The sequence below is a fragment of the Physeter macrocephalus genome, chromosome 18 (assembly GCF_002837175.3).
Source record: "Physeter macrocephalus isolate SW-GA chromosome 18, ASM283717v5, whole genome shotgun sequence".
Taxonomy (NCBI): Eukaryota; Metazoa; Chordata; class Mammalia; order Artiodactyla; family Physeteridae; genus Physeter; species Physeter macrocephalus.
In genome coordinates, this window is record NC_041231.1 from 13682619 (window position 1) to 13709511 (window position 26893).

Below are 26893 nucleotides of genomic sequence, written 5' to 3' on the forward strand. Positions count from 1 at the left end.
GGAGGGGCCACAGCAGAGAGAGGCCCGCATACCACAAAAAAAAAAAATAAAAAAAAATAAAAAAATAAAAGCACTGGAAACTTTGAAATTATTTCTTTCAGAATTTTCATATAATACTGAAAGGCGGGGGTGAGGTAGCGAAATGAAGGGAAAGAGAGAGTAGTAGTCATCTTCAATTAGGAAAGGGCAACAAGAGGCAGTTTGTACTCTTTTGATAAGGCAGAAGCCCCATGTGTCAACTCATGCTAAAATATATATACACACACATATATAAGTTTGTGTGTATTATATGTATATAGGACACACGCATAATTAATCCACAGTCTTAGGCTATAATCACTCATTGTGGCAGAAACAACCAGCTGTTGACTACACTTTAATTAGCTCCTCCAGCCGGTAGAGGTATCACTAGCACCGAGATAGGAACAACATTCTCCATCTCCGCTTGCATCTGGGTATGGTTCTGTCCCAAAGAATGTGACCAGAGGTGACCTGAAGAGTTTATGTCTGAAGGATAACGAGTTGATAATTGTAGCTTGCAGCTTCCTCTCTCCTTTTCTTTTTAGGACAAACGTAGAGCCACTTGATGAAGCTGGTGGGTCCCTGAGTAACTGAACAGAAAACTGACCCTCAAACCATCAAAGTCCATACTGCACTCCTGAGTGAGTGAGAAGCGAACTGTCCATGTGTTGCTCCACTGAGGTTTAAGATTTATTATTTAGCATTTAACTAATGCATTTTTTCTTTAAACCTGTTACCTTCTCTGTAAAATAAAGTATTTGAAAAGGATCAACTGTAAGTTTCTTCCATCGCTTATACTTTTATCTTAGTTTTTAATTCTCAGACACATTGCGCGCATTTTACCTTTCAGGTTAGTAAGTCTACTTTTTTTTTCCACAAAGACGGGTTCTTCAAGTTATGGAGAAGTCATAGCAGACTGTTGCTTCAGTTTAAGATATGCGTTCACATATGAGATGAGAAGGGTGAGGTCCCAGAGAAACTCCTTTGACAGAAGGGAGTGACAGCATACTGAAGAATGTTTAGTAATAAAGAATTCAGATTGGAGAAATGGATTGGTTCCATCTAACAGATTTGCTCAAAGGAATTTTGGAAAGGAAAATATGTGAAAATGTATAGCAAAGACATGAAATGCCTTTTGGTCCCTAAATGGATTGCATTTCAAAGACGTGCATATTGCAAATACATGTCCCATAACACTTCTCTGTCCACTTCTAGAATTTTCTAAAGCCTGACAGAACATCTGCAGAGAGAGGATGTCATTCCAAGATAATCGACTGCAAGTTACTAAACTAAGATAAAAATGTCCTTAACCTGGAACAGTTTTTAAAGAGATTTTAAAGAAAGGAGCCCTCCAGGGGGTTGTATAATTATATAATTGTACCCTTTCTAAAAGGTTATTTACAGATCCATAATGTTTCCCCTCCATTCTTTAAAGTAAAATATAGGATAAAAAAAATATCTTGGGGATAATATTTGTTTGGGACAGCAGGCACTGCTAATCAGTACCACTCTCTCCTTATTCCTTACTATCAGAGCCCTGGTTTAGGAGACACCACTATCCTTAAGGCTAAGGTGGCCAGTTTAAAATCTGAGCTGATGAGATCTAAGTGCAAGTCTGCTGACCACCTGTGGTAAAAAATTTGCTCTCTGATTTAGACACTGCCTTTTTTTTCTTACTTAATTTCTTTTTTTTTTTTTTTTTCTCCTTTTCTTTCTTCCTGCCCAAATTGTTGGAACACTATTGGAGATTCTGGGGTCACTTTGAAGCTATGTGGACCATAGGGACGTGCTAGAGATGTGGAAGCTGGAAGAGCTAAGCAACCCAGTCCCCTGGTGATGCCCTTCAGCAGCTGGGCTAACGCTAGAGGGACTCTCTCCAAACTTCCTGCTACCCTCTGATTTAGACACTGCCTTTTTTTTCTTACTTAATTTCTTTTTTTTTTTTTTCTCCTTTTCTTTCTTCCTGCCCAAATTGTTGGAACACTATTGGAGATTCTGGGGTCACTTTGAAGCTATGTGGACCATAGGGACGTGCTAGAGATGTGGAAGCTGGAAGAGCTAAGCAACCCAGTCCCCTGGTGATGCCCTTCAGCAGCTGGGCTAACGCTAGAGGGACTCTCTCCAAACTTCCTGCTACCCGTGGAAAGTAAGGTAAATCACTCATTCACTTTCTGTTACCTACTAACTGATACAGAACTCTAACCTCAGGGTTCTAGAACCCTTCTCAGTATCCTATAGTCATACTCGTGTTCCGGACTCCTGATCATCAGACTTCCTTATAGCAATGTATGGGGAGGGCAGGTTCTTCTCGAAGCCCTGATACTTCCTCCCCTACCCCCACCACACACAAATAATTATCTTTATGTCCACTCATCCTTCTATCTACACTCAGAGGCCAGGGCCCCCAGGAAGGCTTCACTGACAACGCCTTACTCCTCTCTACGTGCAGAAAGGGTACAGGTGTGGGCTCTCAATTCCTAGACTTGAATTCTTAATCTGTTACTTGCCAGTTTAGGACTTGGGCAAAGTAGTTACCTTCTCTGGACACCCCTGTAAAACAGGAACACTAAGTAGCACCTATGTACCTTACTGAAAGGATTAAATGAGCAAATGCAGATAAAGTTCTTATAAATTTTTCTTGGGTCAATCCTAGCTGCTATTGTTACCTTTGGCTAATTTAGGGCAGAGTCCCTTTACCCTCCTTTGGTTCTCTGGGCCCGTCTCATTCACAACACACACAATCGCATACTGCAGAGTTTTGAAAGGCGGTTCTCAAAGTGTGGTCCCTGGGCCAGCAATATCAGCCACACCTGGGAACTGGTTAGAACTCTGGCACTGGAGCCCAGCAATCTGTGTTTTAACAATATTCTCAGGCAAATCTGATGCACACTAAAGGTTGACGACAACTGAGAACATCTGTCTCAGACTCTCCTGGAGGCATTCACCAAAAATAGAGTTACAGGACCTTACACCTGACCAGCGGGAGAAGGGGTCTAGTAATTGCCCTGGTTATCATCCTTGTCATGATTCTTCAGCACATAAATGTTTGAGAATCACTGCCATTTTGAATGTGTGTTTCACTTGTCTGTTTTTCCAGTGGACTTTACTTCCTTGCAAGGAAGGTTTGTGAAGATTTGTTGTTGTTGTTTGCATTATTAGCTTCATTATGCTAATTCTAGAATCTCTAGTGCATAGTGCAATCTCAGGCAGGAAGTAGTGGCTCATTAAAACAGGCATCCCAAAAGTCTTAGTAGAACTTCAAGTTAATTCCTTCAGGAAAAGGTAAAACTGTCATTATATGCAGATAATATGATACTATATATAGAAAACCCTAAAGACTCTACATGAAAACTACTACAACTGATAAATGAATTCAGCAAGGTAGCAGAATACAAGATTAACATACAGAAATTGGTTGCATTTCTTTATACCAACAATGAAATATCAGAAAGGGAATGTAAAAAAACAATGCCTTTTAACATCACAACCCCCAAAATAAAATACTTAGGAATAAACCTCACCAAGAAGGCAAAAGACTTATACACTGAGAACTGTAAAACATTAATAAAGGAAAGTGAAGATGATTCAAAGAAATGGAAAGACATCTCATGTTCTCGGGTTGGAGGAATTAATATTGTTAAAATGCTCATCCTACCCAAAGCAATCTACAGATTTAATGTGATCCCTATCAAATTACCCATGACATTTTTCACACAATTAGAACAAATAATCCTAAAATTCATATGGAACCATAAAAGACCCAGAATTGCCAGGGCAATCCTGAAGAAAAAGAACAAAATTGGAGGCATAGCCATCCCAGACTCAGACAGTACTCCAAAGTCACAGTAATCAAAACAGCGTGGTATTGGCACAAAAACAGACATATGGATCAATGAAACAGAAAACAGAGCCCAGAAATAAATCCACACACCGCAGTTAATCTTTGACAATTAATCTTTGACAAAGGAGGCAAGAATATATAATGGGAAAAAGAGAGTCTCTTCCGAAAGTGGTGTTGGTAAAATTGGACAGCCTTATATAAACCAGTGAAGTTAGAACACACCCTTTCACTATACACGAAAATAAACTCAAAATCTCTTAAAGACATAAACATAAGATATGACACCATAGAACTTCTGGAAGAGAACATAGGCAAAATATTCTCTGACATAAATCATACCAATGTTTTCTTAGGTCAGTCTCCCAAGACAATAGAAATAAAAATGAAAATAAACAAAGGGGACTGAATCAAACTTACAAGCTTTTGCACAGCAAAGGAAACCATAAACAAAATGAAAAGACAACCTACAGAATGGGAGAAAATATTTGCAAATGATGCAACCAGCAAGGGCTTAATTTCCAAAATATACAAACAGCTCATACAACTTGATGACAAAAAAAGCAAACAACCCAATCAAAAAAATGGGCAGAAGACTTAAAGAGACATTTCTCCAAAGCAGAAATATAGATGGCCAATAGGCACAAGAAAAGATGCTCAACACTGCCAATTATTAAAGAAATGCAAATCAAAACTACCATGAGGTACCACCTCACACCAGTCAGAATGGCCATCATTAAAAAGTCTACAAATAACATATGCTGGAGAGGGTGTGGAGAAAAGGGAACCCTCCTACAACACTGTTGGTGGGAACGTAAGTTGGTGCAGCCACTATGGAAAACAGTATGGAGGTTCCTCAGAAAACTAAAAGTAGACCTACCATATGATCCAGCAATCCCACTCCTGGGCATATATCCAGACAAAACTATAATTCAAAAAGACACATTCAACCTGATATTCACAGCAGCAAAATTCACAGTAGCCAAGACATGGAAACAACCTAAATGTCCATCAACAGATGAATGGATAAAGAAGATGTGGTACATATATACAATGAAATACTACTCAGCCATAAAAAAAAATGAAATAATGCCATTTGCAGCAGCAACATGGATGCAACGAGAGATGATCATACTAAGCAAAGTAAGTCAGAAAGAGAAAGACCAATACCATGATACCACTTATATGTGGAATCTAAAATATGACACAAATGAACCTATCTACGAAAGAGAAACAGAATCAGAGACATAGAGAATAGACTGGTGGCTGCCAAGGGGGAAGCAGGTGGGAGAGGGATGAACTGGGAGTTTGGGATTAGCAGATGCAAACTGGTATAGATATAGATTGGCTAAACAACAAAGTCCTACCACCTAGCACAGGGAACTATATTCAATATCCTGTGATAAACCATAATGGAAAAGAATATGAAAAAGAATGTATATACATATGTATAACAGAGTCACTTTGCTATACAGCAGTAATTAACACAATGCTGTAAACCAAGTATACTTCAATAAAAAATAAATTAAATTTTAATAAAGATTAATTCCTTCAGAAGAACAAGTACTACACACGCACAAAAAAGCACCCTTTGAAAGTTTAAATTTTTGAATTTCTTTGCCACTTCCTTAGTTTTGATCATCTTGGACAATATATTTTTAATACTGACTTTTTAAAAAAAATTGTGTTTCAGTGTTTGCTATCCTTAGAGAGACAGAAACGGAAAAGTACAACTAAATACTTATTTTTCAGAAGTCTCAAAAGTATAAGGGAAATGAAAGTAATTATATCTTCAAATGATTTGGGGGTATGTTTCTAATTTCATACTTCTGATGCTATTAAAGATTAAAACTGTATTAAGACATTTGAGACATACCGCTTGGTATTAAATGAATTTAATTTTGTGTAAAGTGGTAGAAATATTTTCTTCAGCAAACATACCTGCAGATATAAAATCACAACCATAAATCTACAAAAAAGCAAGCTATTGAATGAAATCTGATTGGTTATTTCCCTGCAGTATTGTTCTGCTAATAATTTAATTTACTACTTGCTAACAGAAGCCAAAATTTAAATATACATATGTGTGTGTATATATATATATCTTCAATTTTAAATCATTCATATATATGAAAAAGTATATATACACATATATAACAATTGTTCATATATATATATATATATATATATAAATAATTTAGATTAAGGAAAGTACATCTGGTGGCCTATTTTTTCCCCCCATGATTTCTAAAGAACACCATATTCTACTCTAGGCAGTGGAATGTCAATCCACCTTAAGGGTTGCTCAACGAGCATATCTGAGAAACCACTGGTTTAGCCAAAGATGTACTTATTGAGGGAGGCCCTAGTGCCACTGTCAAGAGCTTATCCACAAGAGAGATAAGAAGGTACTTGTTTGGTTTGTGAAAAGAAGTAGTGGGGGATGGCAAGTAGCTGCAGGCTGATGACACGTGATGTCCATATATATGTAGAACCAACATGCCCATAATTGCACCCATTTTCCATACCCAAATCCAAAGCCTTTATATCTTTAATCCCAGGCAAAAATGGTAAGATTCATGTGTGCTACTATCCCACGGCATCAAGATGCCTGTAAACTAATATGAGTATGCCTTAGTTTTATCAGTGGAGAACAAACTAGGCTTCTATCACCAAGCCCCATTCCATAACAGGCAAACCAGTCCAAGACTTCTCTGGCTGCTGCAGGAGAGTCCATGGGAGGGGCGCTCACTCCACTGTGATGCCTAAAATGCCTTTGCACAGAGCAAACATTCAATACATGCTGAGTGAATGAATGAGTGAACTGGTGTCATAAAACAGGCTTATTTGAGGGAAATTCCTTTCAACAGGCTGGCATTCCTTCCTACCCATCTTAACTGTTAAGCTTGCAATCAGATAAAAATTTAATTATAAAAAGTTAGAGCTCGGCTTCCCTGGTGGCGCAGTGCTTGAGAGTCCGCCTGCCGATGCAGGGGACGCTGGTTCGTACCCCGGCCCGGGAGGATCCCACATGCCGCAGAGCGGCTGGGCCTGTGAGCCGTGGCCGTTGAGCCTGCACGTCCGGAGCCTGTGCTCTGCAACGGGAGAGGCCACAACAGTGAGAGGCCCGCGTAATGCAAAAACAAAAACAAAACAAAAACAAACAAAAAAAAAGTTAGAGCTGAGGAAATTTTAGAAACTGTCTACTCTCCAAAGGTATACAACTTTAATTTAGTGGTAAAAATCACTAGGAGTGATTTAGGAATCAATCAGACCTGAGTCCAAATTCCACGTCTACCATATTTTAGTGAGCAAATAACTACTTCTGAAGCTCTGTTCCATGTATGCATCATGGGATATCATAATAATACATACATTAATTGTATGACTATCAGGGGATGAAATGACATAATCCATTTGCCATGGTCAGCTAAGTAATTTAGACCAAGTAAGCACTCAAGACATTAGCCAATATTAATACCGGAGAGATGAAAACAAAACTCTGGGACTGACGCCTACCCTAGTGGCCCCAGTGGTCATAATGACTTTCTTCCATTCCGCCTGCTCTCTTCTCACTAAAACTAAGGAAGAGAAGATGAACAAATTAGGAATAACAATTTGAAAATGGTTTTATACTCCCTGAACGAATGGAATTATAATAAAATGATTCATGAGTTCTGCAGAAATATGATGAGACTTTAGACCTTTATGTTAGTTCTCTACAAAGCCAATTTATGGCCCTAAGATGTACCTTCCCACCCAGCCCCACCCCTACCAGGATCAAGTATCATTATAAATGGAAAAGTCAACAACACATAATCAACAAGCTAAGTTACAAGCCAGTGAAGTCTCTGAGGTTTGATAGAGAAAACTCAGATTTATCATTATATGTAAAAATAAGATGATATGAAGAACTTAATCTAAAAAATATTACCTGGAGATCTGTAATCTCTATAATAGTGCTATAAAAAGTAAACAGCTAGAAATCTATTTAGATGGTTTTCCTAATAAGAAAGCATTTTCTAGATAACTTTTAATGTACTATTGATGAGAACAATTCAACAAAATTCAAATAAATATCTGCAGATGTCCTACAAGAAGAAAAGCACAGGGTTAGACGCGAAGGGGATAACTGGACTTCAGGATGAGTAAGACCTTATACTTGACCTCAATAAATTAACATTAAATACAGCAGATGAGTCATGTACAGAATGTCAGAATTCTAAAAGGCCAAGCTAAGTAGCAAAAGGAACATATGGGGATTCTTAAGAAGGAAATAAAATATTGGTTAGTTGATTACGAAAAGGCAGAAGGAAGTAGGTTCCCTTTGGCTGGTCTTTGAAGAGATCACTTCCTTTCCCTCCTAGTCCTGAGGCTAGGGTGGCGTGAGCAATCGAGGGATACGGGGATTGAGAACCATTTCTACTCTCACCAGAGCGGCTGGAAGCAGATTTTCTTACCAGGATGTAGTAGTATGCTAATACTTAAGGGTTCTTGAGGTCAGGGAGAAGGGTTTGAATACTCCGGCTCCATCTCTTGCTGTGGGTCAAGTTTCTTACCTTTCCAACACCTCAGCGTCTTTATCTGAAAATTGGGGATGATGATAATGTCTCCTACCTGAGTGTGAGAACTACATGATATAGTGCATACGCAGGGCTAAATTTGGTGCCTGGAACACAGAAAGTGCTCAGTACGGCAAGTGTAGCGACAATAAAGGCAAAGATGACGGAGGTAGCGCTGGTGTTGACCCCCAGAACAGGCTCTGACTGGGAGAGAGTTAAAGCACCTTTGGGTTCACGAGGGTTTATATATAAGCAACGGTTGATCAATGTGAGCTGGTTGTCCAAATGATTATGTACAATCCAAGAAAAAAATGGGCCTCAGATTTGCTCAGCTACTTAATAATATTAGCAGTGGTAGTAGTCAAAGAAGCTAAATTTTATTAAGTGTTTACTATATGCCAAACAATGTGCTGAACGCTTTAAAAGGATTTGCTCACTTATTACAACGAGGCTATACGCTAGGTCCTGATAATGTTATTCGTTTCTTTCAGATGTTGACTGAGCCTCAGAGGGGTTACAAAAGCACCTAAGATCCCATTGTCAGTACATGACGGAAATGAGTTCAAATCCAGCCTGTCTGACTTGTTCTTAATCACTAAGGTATGAAATTAAGCATGTTGCCCTTTGCCTGATGGTCCTTCTGAGGCCTGAATATTTCACTTAGCTTCCTGAGTGCAGAAGAGAGCAAATTCTCTCTCCTTGACCCCACTTGGCCACCATATCCAACTCCCCTTCTCAAAACGGGTTGCTTCAATGAGCAGCAATGAACGCCGGGTCATGGACCAGTCACCTTGATGACTAAGAGTCAGACACTAGGGAAAGAAAATGCTCTGTGACAATCCTACCCTTGTACAGAAATAAGACAGAAATGGGGGGACAGGGCAGAAGACAATGGAATAAGGCATAGGAAAAATAGCACCTGGCATTGTGATAGTAATAATAATAATAATAGTAGTAGTAGTAGTAATAGTAATAATAATAGACTTTACTATGCTCTAGGCATTGTATTAAGTGCTTGGTGTAAGTGACTTCATTTTAACATTGAAAACAATTCTATGAGGATGACATATTATTAACATCATTTTATAGACAGAAGTATTGAGGTTCTGGTAATCAGGTAAATTGCCCAAGCTCATATGGTTAGCAAGTGGAAAGCAGGGATCTGAACCAGCACCTACACTCCTAACCATTATGCTATAACCATTATGCCGAAGACATAAGAATTCCAATGATCTTTCCCCATAACCCACTCCTGCACTCCAGACTTAAATAGTCCAAGATCAAGAGACAGCAAGCTTGGAGTTGCCACTCTTCAGTGACTTTCAATCATTTCAAAACAGTGTATTTGCTAACAAGATGCAGTTCCTGTGATAATCTTCTCAACCAGGTATCAAGAAACAGGAAGCAAAGGGGCTTCCCTGGTGGCGCAGTGGTTGCGCGTCCGCCTGCCGATGCAGGGGAACCGGGTTCGCGCCCCGGTCTGGGAGGATCCCACATGCCGCGGAGCGGCTGGGCCCGTGGGCCACACATGCCGCGGAGCGGCTGGGCCCGTGAGCCATGGCCGCTGGGCCTGCGCGTCCGGAGTCTGTGCTCCGCAACGGGAAAGGCCACAGCAGAGGGAGGCCCGCATACCACACACAAAAAAAAGAAACAGGAAGCAAAGATTCAAGTAACAGTATGTTCCTACTTATGTGGAAGGTGGGACAGCATAGCTGACATTGGGCTTAACTGTTGTGGAAAACGTGGTCCCAGTAGGCATACGTGCTGGTATATTTTCCCCACCTACCAAATATAAAAACAATATATTCTTTCCATGTTGCTCTTCAGAGTTCCACCTCCTTCGTGCCTGTCATTCATCCTCTGGCCTGTTCCTGTTTTCATTTCTGTACGGAAAGGTGCTAAGTCTCTGCTCTTGGATATGAAAAGGGTGTGTTAGGAGAGGGAGCCACGGTACCTCAACGTCTTTTTTTTTTCATCTTAATTCTATTATGCCAACTCCACTGAACTTAATTAGAGCGAATACAGAATTACACAATTACCCTCTGTTCTATTCTTCAGATGTTATATTTTGATAAAATTTACTACAGACTGCTCTCCCCTTGAACACCAGATGAACACTAGAAATGGATGTGTGTTGATATAAAATCTGTTATAATTACAATTAAAGTATAGCTTACATAATGATAGTGTTAACATAAAATTATAGATGTGTAGAGACAACGTGGTCATGCATTTTTTAGTATAAGTACATGCTTAGACCAATATCTGTTAGCGGAATGAATATGGAAGAGAATTTTGGTTAAGCCACAAAGGCTGTTTAAGGACTTGCAGATAGCTAAGGGGAACTCAAAGACCAGTAAGATAATATTTCCCCTGCCATGTTTTCAATTGCAAAGTGAAGGGAAGATGTGGAAGTAAGTACCCCTATGGAAATTACAAGACAAGTACATTTTTTTTTCCTTGAATACCTGGGTAAATGCTTAAATTCTCATGTATATCAGTGATGCAAATTTTCAAGTGAGTTTGATAAATCATAAAATAATAATTATATATATGTATATAAAACTGCATGGAACGAGACAGTTCAGAATTACTTCTAATTAAAGAGGTACCCTATGACAACTAACTTAAACCTTACAAAATATGGTTCCAAGTACCCTATCAGAGTGAAAAGTAGGAGACTGAAAGGTTTACTGTAAATGGTTGTAGTCATGGTGTCTTAACTAAAACTACTGTGTCACAAATACTATTAAAATAATTGTGACATTTTATTCACTTTTACTGCAAACAACAAAACAAACTATAGGTATTTTTTCATTTCAGGTAATTATTTTAGCTAATAGTTATTAAATGTTTTGAGAAGACAGAGTGCTAATTGCATTACTTCATTTTATCTTTAAAATAGCACTTCCATGTAATTATTCTTAATATCTCCATTTTATTAAAATGTATCTCTAGTTTAGACCTTTCTTCAGAACTGCAGACTTGTGTATCCAACTGTGCACTCAGCGTCTCTACTTGGATGTCAAGAGAACATCTCAAATCTTATACCTCCAAAACTGGTCTTTAATCCCCCAAACATGCTCTACCCCAAACTTTTTCCATCTTAGGTGACAGTAACCACACTTTTCCAGTTCCCCAGGCCGTAAATCTCGAATTCACCCTTGACTCCCCTCTTCCTTTCCACTCTCGCATTCAATCTACCAGGAAATGTTGTCACAACCTTCCCAATGTGTCACTTCTGAGAATTACCAGCCGCTAGCAGCCTGGCGCGGGCCATCAACATAGACCTCGAGGATCCTGTAGTCGCCTCCCGAGATTCTCCCTGACTCCACTCTCTCCCCACATCCTCAAGACCACAGATAGTTATGCTTTTCAAACAGGAGACAGTTCATGCCACACCTCGGCTAAATCCTGCCCTTGGCTGCCTACATTTAGAGTAAAAGACACAACGCATGTGATGGCCTCCCAGGACTTACCCAATCCATCCCATCACATATCTGACCTCAAGCCCTCCTGCTGCCTCTTCCTCCCCACTGACTAAGTCAGCCAGGGCGGCCTCCTTGATACTCCTCCAACCTGCCCGGCATATTTCTGCCTTAGAGTTTTGGGACTGGTTGTTCTTGCTCCCGGGGAGTGGTCTCCCCCTCATACATTCTGACAACTCCCTCACTTCAAGTCTTTGCTCAAATGTCAACTTATAAAATCCACCCTGACTACCCTATTTAAAAACAGAACCTACCTGTACACTCCTCCAGCACTCCCAACCCAAGCCTCTTCAGTGAGCTTCACATCCTTTTCCTTATCCCGCAGCGCCCATCAACTTGTGACAAAGCATAGAATTTATTTATAACATCCGTTTCCACACGAGAGTGTAAGGAGAGAGAGAGCATGCAGGAAGGAGCATGCCAAGCAAAGGCTCTTGTCTAATTTATTCATCGATACGTCCAAGCACAGAGAACAGGAAGATGCTTGATAAATATTCCTGAAAAAGACAGAGATGAGGAAACTAGTAGTAAAGCTCAGAAAGTTTAAGTAACTTCCTCAAGGTTCTAGAGCTAGAAGAGGGTCACAGTAGAATTCACACTTGGGGATGTCTAACTTCAAATCTCTTAGCCTCTCTGCTATCTTAAGTCCATGCAATTCGGGATTTGTTTTAATCAGTGCCATGGAAATTCTCACTCCACTGAATAGTATCACTAAAGTGTTCTCTGTCTAGATTTATATATACATTTTCCATTTAAACAAAGGAAACAGAAGATGGGAATTCATCATGGGTTACTGCGGTAATTTTACAGCAATTTTAGCAATAATGACATTTAAGTAATAGTGATATTTAATGATAACATAATAATAATAAAATAATAGCTCTTAAATGTATTGAACACGAATTGCATGCTAAACTCAGTGCTAAAATATTTCCATGTATATTTTGTGCAAAATACTTATGAATATTCTATCAGATGAGCTTTACGTGTAACTCCACCAGGCACACTTCTCTCATTCCGCTTTCAAAGATAAGGAAATTGATGAGAAGTGTGGTAACCGTTTGATCAAGATGAGACTGGTAATAAGTTGTGAGTATGAATTTAAATTCAGGTCTAACTCCAGAATTTGATTCTTAATCCCTACATGAAAATTCTGATAATTCCTTTGATAAGAGTATGTTTTCTCCTGGAAAACATCCCCCATTATGTCTGCCTGTGCTCATACCTTCAGAACACAGTCAAGTTTAAAACATGATAAAAATGTTTAAATAGTGTGCTTTAATAAATGGAAATATCTTCATCTAAACAATAACACAAAAAGGCAGGCTGAGCCCTCTGAAGTGGCTTCGTTGCTATCTGCCATCCAGAACAAGAGAAGGAATCAACAGCTGCAGAGTAAAGAAAGCACGAAACCCAGAGATGGAGGATTCTGTAAATGACCAATTACAAGACTATTAAGCTGCACTTTCATAGCAAGAGGCAAAATATTCCATTAAACTGAAAGTTCTTCTACCCCTCACTCCAAGGCCCACACAAACATTAATGTTGCATTTATTAGGATGTATTTCCCGTGCTCTATCAACTTGACTTTCAGCAACTGTATAAATAGAGTCCTTTTGCTTTGCACATATATCTGAATGATGGATTCCATCACTGGAGTTTTGTAGAAAGAGTGGAGTGAATGAAATAAAGTTTGGGAAGAGCCATCATAATCCATAAGGATGGGCACTGAATCAGGACAAGAAGAAACCTCTCTTCTCATTTATTTGAATGAAAATTCTACTATATATTTATTGCCTCTGTACAGGGCCATCTGTTGAATAATGGAAAACAAGCATCTTTCATTTGGAGGTAGGATCTGTGTGCTCAAGTTTCTATGGGACTGCGGAATTAATCTTGTTTTAGAAATGAAATAAAATGGAATTTCTTACTGTAAGTAGATGTGGTTAAGCAACTGGCAACTTTGATGTCTTTAAATCACTGCAGTTTCGGGGTAGGCAAATCTATAATTATTTCAAACACTTCTTTATTGGTGCAACAATTGAGCAGTGTACCTAGTGGTCGATAACCTGGGTATTGTCAGACGACTCTAAGTTTGAATCTAGACTTTGCCACTCACCAGCTATGTGACTTTCAGCTGTGAGAATGACTTTCTTCAGCTTTACAGTGTGGATTATTATATGCCCTGTGCAGAACTACTGTAAGAACTAAATGTATATGGGCACAGTGGCTCACAGTAAGGGCTCACATTAGTACTGTGGTCACTACTAGTAGTATTGAAAAGAAATTAGAACTTCTATTCTCATAAAGTGAGATATGTGTCCCTTTATCATTGTAATTTCATATCATTTTACTTTTGACCTTATAATTTAATAACTTGATCCAAGAAACATTTAGCAGTAAATATAACTGAAAGAAGATTACTTGTCAAACATGAAATACTGTAGTATCAAGTGTGCTGGCACAATACTCTTCTCAGATAATTAACCTGTAAAAATATGTTCTCTTCTTTTTAATTAAGCACATTGAACATATATATTTACTTTGCCAATTGGCAAAAGGTCCATTAATTAATCAGTCTAACTACATGTGGCATAAATGTCTTCTAAACATAATCGCATACATATTTTATTTGTTGCCAAAATGTGTTTGAGATTGTTCTTTTCTGCCTATTTAAAGTAAAAGAGGGTGAGAAGTAGAGTTAGGCTTAATGTACTTTGTACTCCATTATGCCACGAAAATGCTTCTCTGCCCTGGAGACAACAACAAAAGATTTGCTTTAATGACAAGAATCAAGTATGTTCTAAAGCTTCCAGGTAGGAGGACTATAGGTTGCAGTTTATATCAGAAGTATTTGCTCTCTCTCTCAACTGCATCTAGATGGGAAAGATGTGGTCACAAACGCTTCAAGGTGATATAGTAAATGTTGGAAAGAGGGCGGGAGGAGGCAGAGTTTTGAATATCTCAAACCTGAGCTAGAAGGATTTTATTTAAAGAAAACAGCAGATATTATTTTCACTTAAGGAATGCCAGTCAGCAAACCTGACATTAATGTAGGAAATTAGCTCTTTTAGCTATGATGCTTTCAAATGCACATGGCTGAAAACAAATTCAAAAGAGTCAAAGGAAATTTAAAAACAAAAACCAAACAACAACAACCACCTCAACAAACAAGTACTGGAAATTCAGGGATGCAGCCATATTCAGATACAGTTGGATCTGGAAGTTCCAGAGTATCATCAGGGTTCCAGCTCTCTCTCCGTCACTCAGCCCTGCTTACCTCTGCGAGACTTTATTTTACAGAAAGTCTCTCCTGGTGCTGGATGCTCACCGGGAGTCCCAGAGTCACATCTCCCCAGCTTAGAAATTCCAGAGAGAAAAGACAATTCTTCCACTTTTCTCTGGGAGAAAAGTACCGGGGAGGAGTCTGGTAGACTTAGCCGAGGTCAGATGCCTACCCATGAGCCAATCACCTCCTTTACTGGAGTTCAGTCCCTGGGCGACTCACCCCCGGGGGCCCGTGAGGAGGCAGGATGTCATTATCTGGCAGTTCTCCAAGAAAAGCCTGCTGTTTTTCTAAGACGAAAGGGGAGAGGACATGGGTAATGAAACCGGTATCTGCTTCTGTAAAATCCTCAGACTCTTACTCCCTGCCCCGTGTCGATGACCGTGCAGTAAGCTGACCCGGAGGTCATTTTTCCCACAACAGTCTTTATATATATGACTAAGGAACACACTGGTGAAAGAACATGGGAGAAAGTCTGAGTATGAGAACTCAGCTAGACTGATACTAACGAAAAAAGCTGTGGGAAAATATCCTTAAAAAGTTGCCCCCAACTCACTCAAAGTCCAAAGTTGGAGCTGGAAATACAATGTCATGGAGTTTGGATAAGAACAGGTTTTCTCCAAGCTGAACTATGACACAGAGCTTAGAGACTTCTAGAAGCTATACTTTTTCAAAGAAAAAACATCACATGAGAAAAATGAGGCCTAGAAAAATTAAATGACTTAAGGTAACATAGTTAATTAATGGCAGGACTGAGACTAGAGTATACTTTGTGTAATTGGCTCTGGTCTTTTAAATCCATGATACAACTTCTATATGTAACAAATTTGTTAAACCCTAAATGTTTATGAAATTCAAGTAATCCATCATCGGAATTATTCTTGAAGAGAAAACATCCAAAGACTTCTTACTTGTATGGGTATACGTACATAAAATACACATGGAGGTATCTTCAAATATAGTATGTGCCTGTCTCTATTCCTTCCCTCTCCGCTCTTTTAAAAAATGCCCCTTTAAAAATTGCCCACTCACCATCTGTTAGGTAAATTTGCTGAAACACAGTAAATGTGGAGACAGAAACTGTTATAGAGACTATTCCAAATGGCACTGACACCTGTATTTATGAAATTTTTAAAAGGGTAAGTTAGAGATGTTTTTTGAAAAAAAAAATCCCACTATAGTAACACCACATCATCCTAGGTGCCCAGTTCTATCCAATTACATAAGATGGAGAAAGAGAGAAAGAGAGAGATAGAAACAGAGAGAGAGACAGAGAGGAGAAAGAGAAAGGAAGAAAACCAAATACTTATGTATAAAATGTTGCTCTCAAAGTTTGAGATTATACTCAAGCATCAATGAACGGAAGGAAAACACTTACAAATTTACAAATGTATGTCATTTATGGTACGACGGACACAGGTTTAGATTGGCAACACGCTCCCACAAGGGTCAAACTGACCGCTTGTTTCTACCTAGTTGCTCTTGAGCGAACAAAACAATTGAAACAGATGCCATTCACTTCCAGGTCTATAGCTTAGACCATGTCACTGCACATGAAATATCGTTCATTCAGAGCCAGCACATAGCAAGAGTAATTTATACTCTCAGAGTGTTTGCTCTCAAGTCAATAGCAGAGAAGCCTTGAATAAAAACGTTCCCATTACTTTCCATTGTAATATATCTTACTTGTAGCCCATGAAACAGTGGTCAGGGGAGATTTATTCTTGGGACACCATATTATATAATCTCTCCACTTTAAGCCATCCCCCACTCTGTGATTATTTTTTAAATATGTTACTCGTAGTCACTATTAATTTACATTTAATCTTTCTTAGCATTAGGAGAGTATTATTTTTGCACAGGCTCAGAAACAAATCTCCCGAAATTCCTCCCTGATGCTCCCTTCAGGCTGAAAATGCATTGCAGGGTGGCTGCAGTGACTTAATTCTAGTTGGCAGAGCCCTGGCCACACACTAATTTCATTAGCCTCAAATGCCTGGATTTGAAAGATCCACTGAATATGATTCCTGTCCTCTGACATGTCACTTACTAACCAATTCAGTGTGCATACAGAGGAGAGAAAGGACTTGCTCAGCTCTGGCCCACCGGCAGGCAGATGAGAATTCCGAGTCAGAGACACCGTTTACATCTGAGTGGCCATTCTTGCCTGGGTCCTCGCTTTCAGGAAGGAACTTCATTCCAGGCTTTGCTGGCAGCTGCAGCATCTGTTACATCCATTACTATCTCCTTATTCCTTCGTGCCCCCCAGGGCTTAGCATCCCCCATTTAAGTCACTAAGTCTTCCTTCCCCCAGCCTAGAAGCTTACCTCACCATAAATTTTTATCTCAAATGATAGGTTTGCCACATTCCCCACAGCAACCCAAGGGGATTGGGGAAAAGAAAACTCAAATCTCTGGAGAGCTCAGAATTCAACCATTTAGAGGAGTTTCTTTTATACAGGACAGTCTTCATGCAGCTGAACCCCGCAATCCCAGAGAAGATTCACCTACCCGTTCTTTTCCTCTTTCCCCAAAGTGACTGTGCCTTTGAACAATGGGTCTGTGTTCCACTATTCTCTCTATTCATTTTGCAGGTTTACAGAGGCTGGGAAACTGGGGACTGGACTTACATGCCAGAAGCTTCTAAGATCACACACAAAAATAAGGCTACTGGAAGAGATTGTTGGAATCTATCTCTGTGTATTTGAACATGGGCAGTGGTTACCCAGGATGCTCACACCAAGCTTATATCCAGCTTGCAGCACAAGCTACAAGTTGGTGCATATCCCTCCTACTACCAGCCTCTTCTCAATAAATGCAGGTGAAAACTGGGGGCTCTTTTCCCTCAGCTGTTCAATCCAACATGAATAGCTGCAATTTGCAAATTAGAGGAAAATGACAGTGTTTTCTCTGAATGGTTTTGCTCCCAACCCACACTGCTAATGCTGGCATTCAGTTCCTTTCCTTGCCAGCCCAGGGAACGGGGGAACTAAGCATAAGGCAAGCGTTTTCTTTTCTTGCAAGTGCCTCAGATCCACACACCAGAGAAGGAATCAGCTCCCCCTGGGATCTTTTTCAGCAAACACAATTCTTCAGCCTAGTCTGCAAGCTCTCTCTTGACTTTAAGATTTCACTCTTTTTTCGACAGGCAGGCCCATCTGCAGTACTGCCCAAGCTCCAAGTGAAGGCACCAAAATAATTTTAAAAATGTCAAACAGCAAATGTGCCTTCAACCCCCAGAGCTCCAGTGAAAATACTGTGAGTTGCCCCTGTGGTTCTCAGGTGGCCTCTGGCCTCATCCTCCTGCAGCGCTGCCTCTTCAGGTTCTCTAGTTTAAGCTCAGAGGTAAAGGAAGTGCTTCTGGGTTTTGCTTACAACAACCCAGGCTTTTCCTGAAAGCATTACCTCAAAGTGAAGGCTGCCCAGAAGCACCTTTGGCTTTGCAAACATCTAGAGATCGCCATGGTGGCATACTCCAGAGGTGCCAGGGATGCTCAGAGGCTCAGAGAGGCCATACCAGGCTGCAGCCTTAGACAGGCACCCCTCCTTCTGGCACAAACTTCATACTCCTGGGCGCTGATGTAGTGACGGCTTCAATCTCACAAGGAGTCCCCTCAAGAAACCCAACATGCTTCAGGAAAGGCACTTGAGAGGAAGCCAACTCTTTAGATACGGGGAGCCTAAGGGTCAGCCAGAACATCTGGAGAAGGGATTAACTGAGTTTGGGTACTACCAGGCAGGGAGGGAGCTGTGCATTAGGAAAGGATCACTTCAAGACAGAGATGAACAAAAAACTTGGAGACAGGGGTAGAGAAGGAGAAGAGAGGCAGAAATTGAAAGGGAGAAAATAAAAACAGAAAGAGAGAAAGAGAAAGAAAAAAAAAAACAGCAGGGAGAACGAGACACAAGGAGAGAGACACACAGGAAGAAAGAGAAACAAGAAGAGAAGCCATAGTCACGCAGACCCTGAAACTCAATTTCTTCATCCAAAAGCCATCCATTTATACCCAGGGCGGCCCAGGAGCCGTGGGGCTGAGGCTGCGGGAGCAGGCGGTGAGAAGAGCACTGCAGTACAACCCACCGCTCAGCCGGCCTCGCATCTTCTGCCGTCGCCCGCCTGCACCCGGAGCAGGAGGACCGCCCGGCCTTGCTCAGCGCACCCTACTGCCTCCCTCCAGGCGCCTTCTTGTCTGGCTCTGAGAATCGTCCTCAAAGCCCAGGATTGGGCTTGGGGGGCTGCGTTAGGGAGGTCGTGGGAAAGGATGGGCACAGGGTGGATGCAGAGAAAGCGATTTTGTTTCGCAGTTAGCATGAGCTCATCTCTGGGCTCTGAACTGGCAGGAGTAGAAAGCTGATCGCCCGGCTCCTGCCAGTGGCTGGATCGCACATGCAGTTTAGACGGTGCAAACAACTGCCCAGAGCAAATCACCTGGGGGTCACGTCTGCAGGCGGTATCTCCCCACTTGAGGACAGTCCCCACGCCTTCTGCCCCAGGCCCTCGCAGAGACAGGTTACAGGTCGGGAAATCCAACCCGAGCGAAATGGGCAATTCACATCCAAATGTAGGTGAAGACCTAGCCTTCGGTTTAAGAACTGCCTCCCTAAGCTCTTCTCGAAAATTTCCAAGGGAGCTGCAGCTTGTCGGGCGGCTTGGGGCAGGAAAGCTGGGGAGTGGAGAAATGCCTAGTTTCTAGGCGTCTTCTCATCTTTCATATTCCTTGCGCCTAACTGGCTCTCACAGGAGCCCGGCACTTTTACAAGCCTGTTTTTGAACCATATTTCACTCTAATGCAAACCCATTTAAATCATCGCCTTGTTTTTCGGAGACTGTTTCCTGTAAATGGGGCCATAAATCCAGAATGTCAAGCCGGATGGAGTGGAGCGCGGACAGGGGAGAGATGGAAGGGAAATGAATCAAGCAGGGAAAGTACCTCCTCGGGTGAGGTGGGAGGGATTCGGCAGGATCTCCAGGGTGGAAATGAGCGAAGGCTGACCAGACTCCGCACCCCTGGAGTCCAAGCCAGCCTTCCGGATAAAGAGCGCGGGGAGCTACGGCGCGCTCTGCCCCGGAGGGAGCGCCCCCCTACCTGGAAAAGCCTCAGGATGTTGGCTACCATGATGGAGACCGAACTCCCCGAAGCCCCAATCACTCCAACTACTTTCTCCGGCTTGATGAAAACCGGAGGCTCGCCGTTGGTGCAGCGCACTTCGGAGGTGTCCTTCTGGATGAGCGCCTGGACGAAAGTGAGCGACTGTTCGAGCGCATAAGTGTCCCTGGAACAAGTGTCCAGGATCCGCGCTCCCAGCGTCACGTTGGGCAGCAGGTTGGGATCGCTGTTGATCTGGTCCAGGGCGTAGAGCATCGCTTCCAGCCTGTGGATCCCGTTCTCCCTCTTGATGTCGCCGCAGGGCACTCCGCTGGGACCCTTCGCGTGCACCGGGAACAGCCCCCCGAGGGTGACGTCCCCCTCGATCCGAATGGAGTGCGGGGCGTACATCTCCTGGCCGCGCGCCGCCGCCGCCAGCGCGCACAGGAGCACCTCCAGCACGCAGCAGGGGAACTTCATCAAAGTCAGGGCGCGGAGCAGCTTCCCCAGCTGGACCATGCTGCTCCCGCGGCTGCGGTGGTGGCGGCGGCGCTGGAGGGGACGGTGGCGGGCTCGCCGGAGTCCTGGCCCCTGGAGGTGAGCTCCTCCGGGGAAGCCCAGGGTCTCCTGCGGGCGAGGAGGGTGGGGGCGCCCGGGGAAGGGCAGCCGGCGAGGGTGGGGGGTCCCGCGGTGCCTGCCAGCTTGCGGCGCCGTGCGCTCTCGGGTTCCCCGGCCGGCGCGCCGCGCTCGAGCTCGCGCTCGGTGGCTCGCAGCTCGAGCTCTCCAACAGCCCAGCACTGGGGCGAGAGCACGGATTGCTATCGCTTTAAATGGTCGTTCGGCTCCCTCTCCTCCTCCTCCCACTCCCTCCCACCCTCGCTCGCTCTCAGGCTCTCCCCACCCTTCTCAGCGCCCGCCCTCCCCACTGTTTTGCATCATCACGCAGGGAGGGGCTGCGTGCTGAGGTAAGGGGGGGGGGAATGGGTGGGCGGCTGTGTGGGGGGGAGTGCCTCCGATTGGGAGTTTCGAGGTCCCCAGGGAATCTGGGGATTGCAGGTCGCAGGCGAAGGCTGAGCTCCTGCTCCTGTCTCGGTGTAGAAGCCGCTCGCTCGCCCGCCTGCACCCACACGCACATTCTAGGCACAGGGTGGCATCAGCCCCGGACAGGGCGGCTCTATCTGCGGCTGACTGCTTCCAACCCTGAGGTCCGGAGCCGGGGCTGTCAGCTCCGGGAGAATGCGAGGTAGTCGGAAGGGGATGCCGCCAAGGATGAAGGGTCGTAGCGAGACCCCAGTCTCTACTGCTAATTCGTCTGTGCCAGTTTTTCCTAAGAAAAACACACATACACACAGGAGCCTGTTTTATGACTTAAAGAACCTTTATGCAGAGACTTCTCCGGGGCCGGGCTCTGGGCTAGCCTGTAGGGAAAGACGCCAACAAGAAATGCTGGGAATGGAAATGCATTTTTGGTCTTCAGGGGTTACTGTGGCCGGAGCCCGATGAAGTAACCCTGGTCTCCAGTAAATCTGTGGCGGATTCGCTCATTTTCTTCCTTTCATCGCAAGAGATGGAACAACTGAGAACTCTGCAGAGCGCACTTTCTTCTCTGGCGCTGACAGGTGTAAGGCTCCCTCCTACCCATTTCCAGAGATGCTTTTGGGCTGATGTCAGGTTTCCGCCGGCAGGAAATAGCAAGAAAGAGGTGACAGTAGGAGGAGCAGATAGAAATCTCCCCATCGATCCAGTGATCCAGTATACTTTCCTTTTTTTTTTTTTTTTTTCTGGCTGAAGATTTGGGGGGTTGGGGAGTGCAGTCAGGATGCCAGAGCAGGTTGTAGTGCAGTTAGGAAGCTGTTTTTCAAAGATGTCCCCTCCTACAGGTCCAGCCCAAACTTGGCCCATCAAAGCAACAAGTGGCCCTAGTTCCTACATAAGGAAGGGCAATGTATCTGTCCTTGGTACCCAAGTGTACTCCTTATGGTGCTTTCTACTCTTGCTGAGACTTTCTGTTGGAGTGCAGCAAAATTATCTTATACAGAATTGAGGGTGGAGAGAAAACCAAAAACAAGACTATACTTTCTGTTGTAATGTTAGTGTACTAAAGAAGAATGTCCTTGCACATAAACAAAACAACACACACACACGCACACACACACACACACACACACACACACACATCTAAAAAGTCAGAAGTTGGGTAGTTGGTTGTCTCTTCCACCAACCACCTGTATGACCTTGGCACTTCTGTTCCTGTGCCTGGGTTTTACTTTCCCCATCTGTAAAATGATGAAATTGAATTGTATGTTTTACAGATTAACTTTTAACTTTCAAATCCTCTGTTGAAATAGGCCATGCACCTTTGGCCATGGTGTTCTTTTTAGACCAATATCCTTTGTTGCTTTATGTGTAGGGCACCCGTTTTTGGATACCCAAACAACACTTCAAACATTTCCTGGTACAGAGGATTTTTTTTTTTTCTTTCTTGTTGACCACCTATTTCTCTTCCTTCTAGGGAGAGTCCAGTCCATCATTTTCTTTTCACACATGCCCCTCCTTCAGGTTTCAACACTTAAGGTTTGAGGAGGAAAAAAACCTTCTGGCTACAGTGTTCAAGGAAGGGAATAGAGGCTAACAGGAGTTATGCAAGGCTAATCCCTGGACTTCTGCTGGAGTAACGAGGGTGATGACATACGGTTACCACTGTCCAACAGACAATCCCTGCCGGAGTTAAAAGAAAAAGGAGCCCCTCCTTCCTCTAAGTGCTTTATGTATATCTTTTGGACAATGTTACACTATTTGATTTTGTAAAAACATACCACTTTACTACCATCTTCAAGAAAAGTGATGTAAAAAATATACAAATCTACCCCTGTATACAATGTGATCATCAATCACTCATAGACGTGATGCCCTGCTATATAAGTGCACACCTTGTGCAACCTTATGCTGTGATGGGCCCGCCCCTTCCAGCCAGCCCTGGAGCTGCAAGGGTATAAGCCTGTAGCTGTGCCAGAAGCTCCCACATAAACAGGGAAATATTTGAATCCCATAATGAGAGATACCAGAGAGGAGAAAAGAAAGAGACAAAAAGGGGTGGGGAAGAGAGAAAGGGACCTGGTTAAAACATGTGAACTCCTGGATCCACATGTGCCTAAAAGATTGCCTCTGTTTTTTGGGTTTTTTTTTCAATTATATAGTATTTTATTTCTGTTGTTTGAAGTCAAAATATCTTCTTGTAACTAACCTGTTCTGCTACTCAATACATTGGATCAAAAAGGCTGGAACAAGTGAAATAGATATCCTGTTAAGGCAGCATTAGCTAATTTGGAAAGGGGGGAAAAAAGCAAAGCAATAGAAAGGCATCCTTGGGAACACAAATACTGTGATCCTAGTATTCAGGCATCAGTACCTCAGGCTATATTTGATAGAGACTGTATCCTTATTTAGTTTTTAATTTAAGGCTATTTATTAGGCACTTGGTGCCAAAAAATATATTCGAAGAGCTGTGTTACAAGTAATAACACTTGATTTTTCACCTGCCCATGTGAAGATCTATGTTCTCCTCTTCCATTTCCAGTTCACATCTTGCAATTGCTCAACAAATAGTTCTTGGCTGACTGTTGAATGTTGCCTTATTCTGTGTTCTCTCTTTGCTCATTCTCCCCAAACATCTGGCGGCAATCATTATCTTCTTTTTGTTGCAGTCATCTGTGTGCATGTTTTATTTCCCTTGCTAAGCTGGAAGATCCTTGAGGGTAAGGGGCTAGGTATTATTTATCTTTTTATCCCGGACGATGTTCAGAATGGTGTTTTGTACCTAAGAAGCACTTATGTGTTGAATGAATCAGACAGAACTGGTTTGCCATTCCCCACGGCCTTTATTTCACAGTGACAGAAACATAAAGTGGGCACAGCAGAAACGATGGCAAATAAATTGCTGTCCTCTTAGTCACAGAATGCAGTTTCTAGAACTTAAAGAATAATTAGTAGATTTTGAAATAATTTTGATTTACAAAAATTGCATAAGATTGAAATACTCTAACCTTAAAGCTCTCGATCAACTCTAAAGGAAGGCTTTAATTGGCTCTTCCTGAGTCAAAGGTTTATTCCTGGGCCGATAACTGGGGCCACTGTCATAACAGAAAGTGTGATTTGTTACCAGAGAAAGAGGAAAGTGATGCTGGGCTTACAAGATATTTATATCTTCAGCCAGAGTGCATAGGATCTGGAACTTAATAGGTGACACAGTATTTGTTTGTTTGTTTGAGATTATATGAATGAAAAATCTTTGTGTAAGAGTGATTAATCTAAAAGTTGGCCAGTCATTGTCCTAGTGTCATATTAAATTGGAGGAGAATCTAGTTTTAGGCACAAAGATCATAAATATAAAATATGTTCCCAGGCTTGGTTTTGTGTAGTCAGTAATCTATCCTCACCCAGGCATTAATAAAAATGAAAGTTAAGGACTCAGTCCGAACTTATATGCTTAGCATTGTATTTTGTTAACAATCTCAGTTTTATTTTCTTTGTTCTCCCCTGTCCATCATCTTCTGCAGAAAATAATGTCTTCACTTTCAATTCCCTATTTAAATCCAATTTGTAATTTATAAAGTTGTCCTCCTTAAGGGCTGCTGCTTCTGCCAGAGTAATGTACTCTGGCTATTATTATACTCTTCCATCTTTCATGTAGGTCTCCATCCATAGGTTTTGTTTTCACAGCTTTTTTTTTTTTTTAACACAATCTTACACTTGTATTGCTTTACTGAGTCAAGGTCACTTTTTTCTTGTCGGGGGGAGACAGAGAGAGAGAGAGGAAGAGAAAAAAATTCTATCTCATCTGTTGTACTTTCCTGTCATATTTACTTACAGTAGATATCTTGTGTCAGTTACTCCAGTTATTTCCTGATTCCATCTTTTAAAGGAGCTCTGATTTTGTACATTCCCTAAGTTGGTAGGGGCGGGAATGTTCCTGATATTCCTTTGGTAACATCATGGGCTATTTCTCTGGGAAAGAACCCCTCTCAGTCTGTAAGAGTTGGGATGGAGTGCTAACCTTAATGCCTCACCTATCCAAACTCAGGTGTGGGCACACATCTAGTGTTGGCAAAATCGAGCCCTCCTTTCCCCCTGCTGAGGCTGAAGAGTTCAAGGATAGGTAAAGGACCTCAGATATTATGTACCGATACTCACGTAAGGCAGATCTATTCCTCTTGACCTCTTATGTAGGAAGACAGAAATGGGCGCTTCCAGTAGCTGTCTTTTCCATCACATGGATAAAGCTCAACTGAGAATAAAATCAACCCACGTAGAGAAGCAGATCAAACATACAGAGAGAAGAGGAGAGCCCTGATGAGTCATCTGAGACTCTGGATCTGGCAATGGCTGAAGATGTATTTGCCTTGGAACATTCCACTTGGTCCCCCAATATACTCCATCCCTTGCTTAAGCTAGTGATTCATTTCAGTTGAGTCTCTCAAAACTGAGGATACTAATTTAGATTGTTATTGCTTAAAGATAAGCAGTTAATTTTTAAAAATACCTCCTGATTCTTAGATTCCTGTGAGAATGAACTATAGAAAGTTTAAAACTCTATGACATGGAGTGTGGTAGTAGTCTTAGAGTCACCTCTTAACATGAATCCAGACCTTGAGCATATGATATAAAGCTCCAAATGACAGTGACTGCAAATGACCAGTTGAGTGGGGAAGTAAGATTAAAACTTAAGAAGGCTGGAGTATAACTGTGATTTTTTAAATTGTCTTAAAATCACAACAATTTATGTTGATCTCATGATAAGATGAAAACAGGAAAACAATGACAGGATTCAACAAAAGCAATAAAAAGAGAGAAGTTTACAGCAATACAAAACTACCTCAGGAAACAAGAAAAATCCCAAATGAACAACCAAACCTTACAAATAAAGGAACCAGAAAAAGAACAAAGTGCAAACTTAGTAGAAGGAAAGAAATAAGACCAGAGCAGAAATAAATGAAATAAAGACTAAAAAAAGTTTAGGAAGGATAAATAAAATTAAGAGCTGGTTCTTTGAAAAGATAAAATTGATAAACCTTTAGCCAGAATCATCAAGAAAAAAAAGAGAGAGGACCCAAATAAATAAGAAATGAAAGATGAGGAGTTACAACCAACACCACAGAAATACAAAGACTCATAAGAGATTACTACAAACAATTAAACACCAATAAACTGGACACCCTAGATAGAAGACATGGACAAATTTCTAGAAATGTTACAATCTCTTAAGACTGAATCAGGACTAGAAAATATGAACAGACCAATCACCAGTAATGAAATTGAATAAGTAATAAAACGCTCCAGGGGGAGAGGCCACAGCAGTGAGAGGCCCGTGTACAGCAAAAAAAAACCAAAAAAACAAAAAAACAACACTCCCAACAAATAAAAGTCCAGGACCAGACAGTTTCCCAGGTGAATCCTATCAAACATTTAGAGAAGAGTTAACACCTACCCTTCTCAAACTATTCCAAAAAACTACAGAAGGAGAAACACTCTGATCTGAACTCATTCAATGAGGCCAGCATCACCCTGGTACTAAAACCAGTCAAAGACACCACAAGAAAAAGAAAATTACAGGC

General features: G+C 41.8%; 1 protein-coding gene across 2 annotated transcripts in view; it reads right to left on the reverse strand.

Annotated features, from left to right (window-relative positions):
- The window catches only part of GRM7 (glutamate metabotropic receptor 7), a 919887-nt gene extending 898861 nt beyond the window's left edge, over positions 1–21026 (reverse strand). The window contains exon 1 of one of the 2 annotated variants that reach the window (XM_024124143.1): positions 20283–21026. In XM_024124143.1, the coding sequence (XP_023979911.1) occupies positions 20283–20801 (519 nt within the window). In that variant the 5' untranslated portion in view covers positions 20802–21026. The remainder of the gene's footprint in view (positions 1–20282) is intronic. The other variant, XM_024124144.1, reaches the window with a different exon arrangement.
- Between the last annotated feature and the right edge of the window lie 5867 nt (positions 21027–26893).